The following is a 12,404-nucleotide window of genomic DNA, read 5'->3' on the forward strand; positions in this document are numbered from 1 at the left end:
TTTTTTACCCAAAGACCAAGGAGATATGATTTTTCGAAGATATAGACTCCCATCCACTTCCTTGTTAACTTAAAACTTAAAAATTCTGTATCTCGGCTCCTGAGTACTTTTTTATTTTCAATGAAAAATCTTGGCGGTGTTCAAACGGGCCAGAAATAATTCTGGCAGTGAATGAGTTAATACACACTGCTTATCTATGACCATGTTGATTGATTGATTGAATACATTATTAGTCAGAATCGTAAACGGCATGAGGCTAAAAGGACTTGTTTCCATTGTGGTCCTATTAGTGATGCGGGTTTTTTTCTGTGAGTTTCTGTGGGTTGACCCGCTTCGCCCGCCCCGCCCCGCGATAGTTGCGTCGTAATCTATAACCCGGCCGCCCGCCCCGTGGTTCAACCTGCGGGCTACAGGTCGGCCCGTGCATCAATAGGTTACTCTAAATTTTTTGGGGGAAATATAAAAAAAAATACCTGTGACCCAGCAGGGGTTAACAGAGTGACGTCAGGACTAACATACTCTATTGATCATCCCCTCTCTCCTGTTGTTCTCCTCCTCCTCCAGCTGCTCCTGGCGCCCACACCTTACATCATAGGTGTACCGGCTAGCTTCTTCCTCTACAAGCATGACTTCAAAATACCAGACGACGTGTGGCTTGTGGATCTGGACTGCAACAAGGTCAGTTGTGCTGCTCACACAGCTACTACTCCCCCCCCCCCCATTTCATCAAGTGATGATAATATAACATGTAACATATCAAAAAGTAATGTTGAAAATAAATCACAAAAAAAACTGACTTGTTTCCATTGTGGTTCACTAATCTGATTTTTGATCAAGTCTGAACAGCATAAAACCTCATGGAAACTGATTGTTTTGGTGTTTAGCATGTAGATCTGATAGTTTTTACCACTGTTTGAATGAATACACACATTCATTCTGATCAATTTGAAAATAACAGTGTAGACAGAGACAGACAGAGACAGACAGAGACAGACAGACAGACAGACAGACAGAGACAGACAGAGACAGACAGACAGACAGACAGACAGAGACAGACAGAGACAGACAGAGAGACAGACAGAGAGACAGACAGAGAGACAGACAGACAGACAGACACAGACAGACACAGACACAGACAGACACAGACACAGACAGACACACAGACAGACAGACAGACAGACAGACAGACAGAAACAGTTCAGATTGGCCTGCAGTAAGACGCGCGAACGCTGGAAGCGAACGCAGCTCGAAAATATTGTGCATTTACGGACTGTGTGTGTGTGTGTGTGTGTGTGTGTGTGTTTTGACTGCACTCTGGCGCCACTCTGTTGGTTGCACACAGACAGACAGAGACACAATGAGAGCAGAGTTTCATAGTATGCTCCACTTGGGCGGAGGCCTCCTTCCGCGTTCGCAAACAGACTGTAGGGCAGGAAGAGATGAGACCACACAACACAATAAAGCAACAGCTGCTGTCCTGCAGGAGAAGAGAACGTCCACATGTATACACGTGTATAATAATCAATATATTCTAACACAGAGATAGAGCCTCAACCCAGGTCAGCCTCGTTAACCCATTCAATCCGGGAACACATCTACAAACGTCTTCTAAACCCTTCCAGGTTTCTGAAAAACCTATGTTGCTATATCAGTGGTGCTAAAACCTTTTCATGTCAAGGACCTCCAAAGGTATTTGGCCGCGGATCCCCCTCGTCTCAAAATATGTAGTTCCAGGGACCCCCAGAACAGAAGCAAATATTTGAGTTACAAATGTTCGCTTAATATATATTCAAAGATTTGCACACATTAGCTCAGCTTGTATATCTGCTGTTTTTGTTTCCACGACCCCCATAACTCTGAGAGTGGACAAATGGAACCAAATGGACCCTTAAGGGCCGTTCAAAGTCCCTAGATGGGTCTTTAACGTACGTCAGTGGGTGAGGGATGTCTTGCGTTCTTTATGGATACATGCATAGTCGCGCACGTTAAAGACGTTGGAATTATTCCTTTGAGGCGTCGCGAGAAAAAAAGGACGCTCTGCTTCTAAATTCCGCCGATTTTCGCCTTTTTTTTTTCTCACGCTGTTAGGTAAAGCCCCCAAGGTTGGTGCCCTGTGCTGCTGCGCTGATTTTATCCGCCAGATTGGGACGTTCACGGCATATTTTGCACCATTACGGTGGTACGAGTGCCTCTAACAGCCGAGACGATGCGAGGCGACGCGAGTCAACACTCATACAATCACGTGCAGCATGCGTTCTCTACCGCTGCGCCTAATGGCTGTACATGGGGCCGACGGGTGCTTTAGAGTGATTGTGTGAGTGTGGCTTCAGGAAGTAAATTCCTAGCCTCGATCTCCAAGCTTTTATTTTTTATTTTTGCTAAAAAATAAAAGCTTGGAAATTCCTGTCCCAGCTGTTGGTACGCAAAAGCGCCTCGCGTCGTCTGATGTGGTGCGCATTTTTTATTTTGGGTGCGCATGCGCACCTGCGCACCAGTTACAGTATGTGCACCCCTGTTTATATTCATATATTTAATATATGTAGTGGAGGTCCTTGCTTCATCTATCTCTCCGCTAAGGGGTCCTTGGCCTGAAAAAAATGTTGAAGACCCCTGGTTTATGTTCTACATTAAAATCCATGTATTCCATGCACCATCTTCCCTCTGCAGGTCATAGCTCCCACCAATGCGGAGATCGTACCGCCTCTACCAGAGCCCGAGTCTTCCGAACTCAAGAAACACCTGAAGCAGGTTAGATGGCGTGTCCATAAATAGAGTTTATGTTTTGCTGTTTGGCGATATGTTTCATTCTGTATTTCTGCTGCACCACATCTGTCAGTTGTTTTGTGTTATCAGTTGGGTTTTTGGGCACATATTAATAGTCTGCGTTGGTATATTTAAACTGAGTGTAAGTGATATGTTTTTGTATTTTTTAATTAATTTTTCCCCTTTAGGTTAAAGCTGTGTATTCCGTTAATTAATAATTAACTCTGTAATTATTGTTATAGAGTGTTCGTTCAGCAATAGGGGTCTCCCAGTCTCTCCAGGTCCTTAGTAAACAGAAATTATAATGTTTAGGTGGTTTACAAATGTTATCTAGTCAGGATAAAGATCATTTATCAGCTTCAATTTTATGGTGTTCCACTTCCAATTTTGTCTGCTCTATTTGTTTTTTGTTTCACCTAATTCTTCCAGTTTCACTTATTTATCCTGTATGAGTTCTCTCTCCTGATTGGATAAAACTTCTATCCCAACCTGAAAATGTGTTTTCTGTTTGTTTTACTACAGAGCTGGAGAGACAGAGAGACCCCTGTTACAGAACAAACACTCTATAACAGTGATATAGCAGTGATCAGAATATATGGCTATTTAACACTTCTAAACCAAAAAATATCACTTAAGCTCCTTACACACCGGGGGCGATTTTTTCACGCGAATGATACGTTTTCTTTTCAAACCTTATAAAGTCAATGCAAGCTTCCATGGAGCGAAAAAGCGAAGCGTCTTTTAATTATTCGGAACGAGTCCGAATTTTGCGTATATTCGCATAATCGCCCGTGTGTAATGACCTTAAAGGTCCTTCCTTACATACCGGCGAATATAGCGTATACTGTATACACAAAATTCGGACTCGTTCCGAATAATTAAAAGACGCTTTTTCGCTTCGCTTTTTCGCTTTTTCGCTCCATGTACGGACCCATTGACTTTATAAGGTTTTTTTAAAAAGCGCATTATTCGCACGTAAAAATCGCCCCGGTGTGTAATGACCTTAACACTGAATTTAAGAACCTACATTAGGATACTGCTCGAGAACCCATTCATAGTGTTGACCATACTTGGCTCTCACAATGACAATTCCTCTTTCAGCTATGTGAATGGCAGTAGGGCACGGGACACAGCTGTGTCCCTGCTCCAACAGAGTTGTATGTACTTTGCATAGAGTGTGGGAGCATCTTGACGTAGCATTTTGTATTATACTAATAGAATGTCTATTCCTTCTTTTCTTCTTCTTTTCTTTGCATGCTGTAGCTGTTGGAGGTAAATTGTGATATCAAGCCCCTTTGACAGCGTAGAAAAGGCTTTAGTAGGAATAGAAACTAATGGCTAATTTATGCTCTGCCCTACCGACAGTGTCCCGTTCTGATAATAGCACATTTACAATCATCTGTTTTCACGTCTGGAGACTCCCGTCCAGGACGGGCTTCAGACGCGCCTCCCTCAGGAGACTCGGTTTAGATCTGAACCCATTTGATTTGGCGTCAGGAACCCGCTGTGACAGCATGCCCTTGGCTGATGTCGACCCCCCCAGGCAGGGTTCGAACTCACGACCTTCTGCATGAAAGCCATTTGCTCTAACCGCTCTACCCTAGGGCGGCCCAAGCTTGTAAATGTGCTATTTTTTGTCACGCAACACTGTCATACAAGGAGGTATAAATCAGGCTTCACTTTTTTTTTTTTATTGGGTCATTTTATTGTCCACTCAGGCTTTTGGGAGCACCCTGGACAGTTTTTAAGTTGCTTGATTCAGTGTTTAGATATTTGATATTCATTTTATCAGACACACCCCCTTCCTATACAAACCCATTGTAACTTCAAACTTCATTTTAACCATGATGATAGATTCATGGGAAACACCCGTCCTTGGTTCTGGTGACTGATATTGTCCTTCTAATACGTGAGGAGAACGTGTTTTTTCAATTACTTTTTTCATTTATTTTTTTGAAAATGAAAAAAATTAAATACAATAGAAAAATATATAATAATAAATGAAAAAAGTAATCGAAAAAACAGCCCCCCCACTAGTGATGCGCGGGTTGACCCGTAACCCGCGGGACCCGCGGGTTAACCCGCGGCGCGGGTGGGTCAAGTCAGAATTTCGGAGAAAATGATGCGGGCTGAGGGTGAGCGGGTCACGCGCTCTCACACTCAAAAAATAAAATAATAATAACATGCTCTTGTTTTGTCTTTATTCCCAATAAGAATAAGAATAATAACAATAAAACAGTTTGAATACACTTGGGGATTATTTTCTAACGGGGCGGGTTGAGGCGGGTTGCGTTCCGTGGCGGGGCGGGGCGGGGCGGGTCATGAAAAAACCCGACCCGCGCATCACTACCCCCCACGTATTAGGAGGGCAGGATGAGTCATCAGAACCAAGGACGGGTGTTTTTGATGAATCCAACAAACTGAAGTTATAATGGGTTTGTATAGGAAGGGGGCGTGTCTGATAAAATGAATATCAAATATCTAAATACTAAATCAAGCAACTTAAAAACTGTCTGGGGGGTTCACAAGAGCCTGAGTACACGATAAAATGACCCAAATTCTTTTTGAAAGTGAAATATCCTTTTAACTCTTCCCTCTAAGGTCCTATAACATAACCTCAGAAGTTGGTCCACTTCTGGTTTCCTGTTCCTTATTAGGGGTATATTAGCAACAAAGCTGCTGGAAGCCTGTCGTTTGTATCTGCTAGGATTCCTGTTCTCAGATAAATGTATCTGGGTCTCTCAGTCCATAATTGCTACGGTTCCCAAACTAAGCAGATATAGTTTCGGAATTTCACCCACTATGAAGAGAAAAAGATTTATACCTAGTGGCCAGCTGGTGGTGCTATAACACGTTTTGCCCAGGCGGAAAGCATCCGGGTTTTAAAAGGAGGCCAATAAGGAAGTGCCTTTTCCCCTGCAGTTCTCATTAAAGGCCCAGCAGATGTCGCTAGTTTCCCTCCTGCTGGCTGCAGAAAAACTAACACTCCATTCTAATGAGGTTTACGCCGGACTTTGATTTTATTACCTTTTAGTAAACATTTTCATAAATACTTTATGTTTTCAATGGCTAGTTTAAAGTATTTTTGATATTATCATGATATGCGTTTAATAAATTGTGGTCCCATTAAATTAATGATAAAGTATGAGTATAAGTGAAGCCCCGCCCCTCACTGCCCGTCCAGCCAATAGCATTAGTTTCCGGTTACTTTTCGGGACCAGAAGTTCCAAGATGGTGGATTTGAATTCGCCAAAAAAAGTGGCTTTAAAATGGGTCAGTAGAAACCAATGGGGCATATTTTTCACAGTCTTGTCCCTTGCCCCCTCTAACTTTTGAACCAGAAACCTCACAAACGGATAGTAATCGCCACGATTCGGCACATACAGCAAATCTGGACCGATCCAAAAAGTAGCTTTACTTTTTTATCCATCAGTTTACTTTATTTGTACAAAGAAACGCCATATATGATGACGCAACATCCGTCCGTCCGTCCGTCCGTCCATCTTCATCCACTTATCCGAGGGTCGGGTCGCGGAGTTTCAGCAGAGAACCCCAGACTTCCCTCTCCCTGCCGGCAACATTAGCCAGCTCTAACTGGGGGGGATCCCGAGGCATTCCCAGGCTAGTGTGTGTACAGATAGATACAGATGTGCCACTTCAAAACTTCACACGTTACTGTTCTTTCCCTGAAAGTGCCCTGAAAATGCATTTTTTCCTCCCTGTTCTGCCCTTAAAAAGGCACTGTTTTGCCCCTGAAAAGAAGTTGTCACTACACACCCCCGTTTTTCCCTTCAACAGACATCCATATACATGAGAACAAAAGAATGTGTGTTGAAGAAGGTGTCAGACTCATTATGAGGCGAAAGGTGATTTGAAGAGGTCCTTGACCAGTTGCTGAAATTAATTTGCATCATAAAAGCAGTGATCATCAAAATAATTCAGCATTTTAAATGCCCTTCTTTGTCCCTCTTATTGCCCTGGGAATCCCCTGAAAATGTACTGTCTTGGCGATGGCAGGACATTTGAAGTTTTGAAATGGCACATCTTGTATAACCCTCTCACCTGGTCCTCGGTCTGCCCCGTGGACACCTCTCAGATGGGCGCCCCCCCCCCCCCACCCCGGGGAGGCCACCTGGAGGCATCCGTACTAGATGCCCAAGCCTCTTTTACTGACTCCTTTCCAAGTAAAGGAGCAGCTGCTCTACACAGAGTGACTGAGCATCTCACCCCATCCCTGAGGGAGATGCCAAGCAGCCTCCCTCCTGAGAAAAAACAATTTTGTGTCCGCTTGTATCCGTCATCTTGTTCTTTTGCTCATAACCCACATTTAACTCATTCAATGCCGATTTTTTTCCCCAAAGCCCAGCGCGCCAAAGACGTGTAGCACGTCCAAACCGTGTTTTCAGTGTTTACGCTAGATGGCGCTCTTGGCTAATATATGAATGACACCATTTTAGTCTCCACCATTCACTTCCTGTTTAACGTATTTGGGGGAAACGACTGTATCTCGCCTCCTGTGTTTTCCTCTGCATTTTTGGCGAGACATGCTATGTTCATAAGCCAATAACTAGCAAACGGAGGGTCGAAATAAAATTAAAAAATCATGGAAGCACAGAGAAAACCTCCGTGTTTAGCAATGATCGAGGGATCGGTCTTACTGGAGATAAATATTCTGTGACTACTTGAAAAGGTAAGAAAAATGAAACATCACTGGCACTAATTGGCAATTATTTATGTACTTGGCACTGAATGAGTTAATGACCATGGCGGATGCAACCCAGAACTAGTGTCGGGTCAATCTCTCCAAATTGTCTAGCTACTTATTTGAGTTTTCTCAAGAGATCTGCTTGTGTTTTATCATCCCCACTCCATTCTAACTGCTGGTTTGTCCCAGTTGGTCACTATGGATGTCCTTCAGTCCCTTTGTGGCTGGGTGTTTTCTTTAGTTCTTTTATGTTGTTGTCTGTGTGTGTATGTGTTTCTTTTTTAATCACTGTTTTGTGCGTCAAACATCTCCGTTCTGTGTCCTCAACTTCCTCTTGTCTGTCCATCTTGTCTTCTCTACCTGATCTCTCGTCTTGCTCGATTGTCCCATCTATAGAGTTTTCAAAACGAACGCACAGCAATAAAAACAAGAAAACCTAAAACCATCTTTTTTTAATCTCCTTTCTTCAGTGTGTTTCTTGGGATGAGACAGCAAGATGTTTCTTTCTGCCTACTTATCAATCTTCAAATCTGATTACTAATCGATTTACACGACTAAAGCATATTGTTTTGCATTATTTTAGCAGGAAATTTGGTTAATTTAAATGCTAATAAGTTGACCTAAATGAAAAGAGATATAGTCGCTCTCGGGTCGTAAACCTTGTACAGTATGACCAAAACTGTTACTTTTCAGGAAATGGAAAAAAGAACCGTCATTCCATTGGATCCATTGGATACAAAGTATAAAATAGAGAATTAATTTATGGAAAAGAATAAATGAGATATAAGGTTTCTGCCCGACAGCGACAAAAGGCTTTTCCGATGTGCTTTAATGTTTGTAGACTGTGATGGGGAAAGAACTGTTGAAAGGAGAACAAGAAAAGAAAGTGAGAGAGATCATGATGTTTATGTGTTGTTCCAGTCATGAAGTGATCATCCCAGCCCTTCCATCTGTTTTATCTCCGTTCCCAGTGTCTGTTTAGATTGACCGTGATCACCCAAAAGCAGATGTTCTCCTCTGACAATAAGGTTCCTCATTTCTCTTCCTGCGGAATGTGGAATGCCGCCTGCACGGATATATTTACCAGTCTGACATCATTGTGCTTGTCGATACCGTTATTAATTCTCTATTCTCAATCTCCATGCATAACCTTGGCAATACTGTATACAATCATTGATGAGCCGATTCTTACTGTATATAGATATATATACTGCTTAGCTCTGGCTTGAGCATGACTGAATGTGCGTTGCATCTACTTTTGTGGCGTCAGTGAAGTTTTCTGGTGAGCAGAGCAAAGATATGATGAAGCCAACAACTTTGTCAAAGTTACACCCCCCCCCCCCCCAGTTCTGACCACTAATAATGTTCCATCATGCTAAGCTAAACATTAACTGAACATCTGTAGCAGTCTGTTTCAGTGTAACTCCCTGTTTGTCTGTTCCTCCCTTGTTGTCCTGCAAAATTGCAAAATGACTTGTTATCCTGCAAAATGACAGCCCCACGTCAATGACACGCCCATCTCAGGCATCAACACGCAATTTACAGTATAAAGTGAGAGATTAATCACTTAAAAAGGGATTTCGCTTTTTGTTTGTTAAAACTGGGCCATATTTTTAGATAATTTGTACCACAAATGACAAAGGGTGTCATCATTCTTGGAATTGGTCCATTTGTTTCGCATCCGAAAGGAGGGGCAAGCTGGTACTTCAAATATGACTTTTTTTAGTTTTTGTTATTTTTGGCCAAATTCAGGCTTATATTATTACATAATTCTGAAAACATGAATCCAGTGATCCCCGTGGGGAAAAAAATAAAAAAGCCTGCACAAAATTATAATCCCCAGCATAATTTTCACACCGACCCTTTTGTTTGTGGTGCAAATCAACAAGTTGAGCTTGTCGATCTGCTATTTTCTGTGAAAGCTTTCCCCACAATACGGATGCTAGGGTTTAAGTGGTTAACATGCCCTCTTCCTTATCCATATAAGATGACATTTTAACCCATTCAATCCGGGAACGCGTCTGTGTCATTTTAAGATTTCTTTGGCTATTCAAAAACAGCAGATATACAATATATAAGTCATAGTGCGGCACAGATTTTGAAAAATCGTGAAATCTTTTTTTAAAGTGAACATTTTTTATATCTGCTATTTTTTAATAGCCCAAAGAAATCAAAAAATGACACAGATGCGTTCCCGGTCTTAATGGGTTAATTCATAGTGTAAACGGGGTCTCGGTGCGACTACAACAACCCAGTTATACACACAGCTGTTGATGCCAGCGTTGGGTTGATGGATGTATGATGATGATGATGATGGGGCTGTTATGTGTCTCTGTGTTGTTAAACTAAAGCGTTGTGTTGATGTGTTGATGTGCCGTTAGGCCTTGGCCAGCATGAGCCTGAACACCCAGCCCATCCTGAACCTGGAGAAGCTCCAGGAGGGGGGACACCCGGAGATCCCTCTGCTTCCTCCGGGACGGGACAACAAAGGTTCCCCGTCCTCCACGGAGTTCAACCCTCTCATCTATGGAAACGACGTGGATTCTGTGGACGTGGCCACCAGGCAAGACTTCATACATACCTCACTTCTCTGACTACTACTGACTAGTACTCCCTGTTGTTGTATTTTGCTTATCTGTTGGAAGGTGCTGAAAGATGAACCACGTGAAACCTATAGCATCGTTATTCTGGGGGGAACATTATAGCTGAAAATAGCAGATCTACAACTGATGACTCTGTCTGCGTGTCCGTTTGTTTGAGCACGGGCCGTTTGTTTGAGCACGGGATAAGCACGGCAAAGAAGCAAACAGCTATAACTTCAGTTTGCAGCATGCCACCAAGTCCAAATTTGGTATGTGGACTTAGACCACCAATAGGGACGAGCATGAATTGATGACGTTATCAAAGAGGGGTCCAGGGACCCCCAGCGCCCGTATGAGCACGGGATTTTAAACAGCTATAACTCCAGTTTGCAGCATGCCACCAAGTCCACATTAGGTATGTGGACTTAGACCACCAATAGGGACCAGCATGAATTGCTGAAGCCCCGCCCCCTCTGTCTTCCCATTGGCTGGCCTTCAAACAGCCATAACTCAAGTTCGCAGCATGCTATGGAGTACACATTTTGTACATGGACTAAAGCCAGCAATAGGGACTAACTGTCATTACTTAAGCCCCGCCCCCTCTGTCTGCCCATTGGCTGGGCTTTAAACAGCCATCATTCCAGTTTGCAGCATGCTACCAAGTACAAATTTGGTAAGTGGACTCAGACCACCAATAGGGACGAACTGAAATGAGTTAAGGCCCGCCCCAAAGGCACCGCTTCCTTCACACACGGTGTGATTTTTTTTACGATACATGTAACTTTCCAGGAAGAAATACTGTAGTTTGTATTAGCTTGGAATTCCCACTAAAAATGTAAATGTAACAAAATGTAATTGTCCTTTGTCTCCATAGGGTGGCCATGGTACGGTTCTTCAACTCCCCGAACGTTCTCCAGGGGTTCCAGATGCACACTCGCACCTTGCGTCTCTTCCCCCGGCCCGTGGTGGCCTTTCAGGCGACCTCCTTCCTCGCTTCTCGACCCCGCCGCTCGTCCTTTGCCGAGAAACTCTCTCACACCCAGGCGGTGGAGTACTATGGGGAGTGGGCTCTCAATCCCTCCAACCTGGCCTTTCAGAGGATACATAACAGTAAGAATCCATCAGTTTGACTGATATATAGACCTTTGGTTGACCTTGTTTTGACAACATCGGTATCGGCAAGTATATAGCCAATATGTCCAGATTTTTAGCCACTTTGTTTTGTGCCTATTTTAGGCAATGTCCTTTATAGGCGAAAATGAACAAAAATAACAGATCGACAAGCTCATAACTCGTCGCGATGAGACGTGTTGTGAGCTTGTCGATTACATGAGTAATCGGTGTTCCAGGACTCTCCTAAATCATCATGCCAGTTTGAAAGTAGTTAAAACATAGGGTCATATTGGAAACATACCAATGCATATACTGCTTGTGCTATAACCACGCCCAGCTTCTGTGACGAAGGCAGAACTGCCTCTTGCCTACAACACCGGCGGACACATTTATTTGGCCGATAAAGTATAGTTTTTCACCGCGATGGAGGCGCGTCGTCTCAAGCGAACTTGAGCCACAAGAGGCAACCTCTGCCACCGTTTTCACCTTATTTTGACGATCCACGGAGAGCCACGGAACCGGGGACACGGATGTAAACAAAGGCTGTTTGGGGGGAGGGGGAGGGTCTCGTCTATCCACCGGAACAAAAACATTTGTACCGTGATCGTCCATTCCGTTGTTACCGGCAGTTGAATGTGGCTTGTTTTCATCATAAAAAGGCAGTCTGGGAGAAGAAATCCGAGCTAAATGTGTTTTTCTAAATCTCATAACATGGGAGTGGATGGACTGTCTTTTTTTGGGATGATGTCATTTCTTGCTCTAGCCTTCTCTCGCAGTCAAGGGATCATTCATAGGTTGGTGTAGAGCGCCCTCTGGTGTAACCACTGAAAACATGATTTTTTTAAAAGGACGTATATATACGTCTTTGCCTGGCAAGTGTTGGATTTGAAAGGAAGTTTATGCACGTCCTCGGTAGGCAATGTGTTAAATAAATGCAGAAAAGCCCATCGGTTCTGGCTGTAATGTGTGTGTGTGTACTCTAATGATTTTTTCTAGATGTGTACGATCCCTCCCTGATCGGGGACAAGCCCAAGTGGTACGCCCACCAGCTGCAGCCGGTCTTCTACAGAGTGTACGATGGAAGCTCCCAGCTGGCCGAGGCCCTGAGCGGACCCCTGGAGGACGAGGCCAACGACGACTCTGACCCCACCGACAGGTAGGAAGGAAGGAAGGAAGGAAGGAAGGAACACACCCAGTTTGTTATGCATTAGCAACGATCTGTCATTTGAAGTTATACAAGC

At 43.6% G+C, this 12,404-nt stretch overlaps 1 protein-coding gene across 11 annotated transcripts in view; it reads left to right on the top strand.

Moving 5' to 3' along the window:
- Window positions 1–12,404, top strand: part of madd (MAP-kinase activating death domain) — a 106,685-nt gene that overhangs the window by 36,964 nt on the left and 57,317 nt on the right. For all 11 annotated transcript variants that reach the window (XM_084061148.1, XM_084061152.1, XM_084061155.1 and 8 more), the window contains exons 6-10: window positions 565–678; window positions 2,668–2,748; window positions 9,850–10,031; window positions 10,925–11,160; window positions 12,160–12,319. In XM_084061148.1, the coding sequence (XP_083917274.1) occupies window positions 565–678; window positions 2,668–2,748; window positions 9,850–10,031; window positions 10,925–11,160; window positions 12,160–12,319 (773 nt within the window). The remainder of the gene's footprint in view (window positions 1–564; window positions 679–2,667; window positions 2,749–9,849; window positions 10,032–10,924; window positions 11,161–12,159; window positions 12,320–12,404) is intronic.

The sequence above is a fragment of the Gymnoscopelus microlampas genome (assembly GCF_963454915.1).
Source record: "Gymnoscopelus microlampas genome assembly, chromosome: 1".
In the NCBI taxonomy this organism is placed as follows: domain Eukaryota; kingdom Metazoa; phylum Chordata; class Actinopteri; order Myctophiformes; family Myctophidae; genus Gymnoscopelus; species Gymnoscopelus microlampas.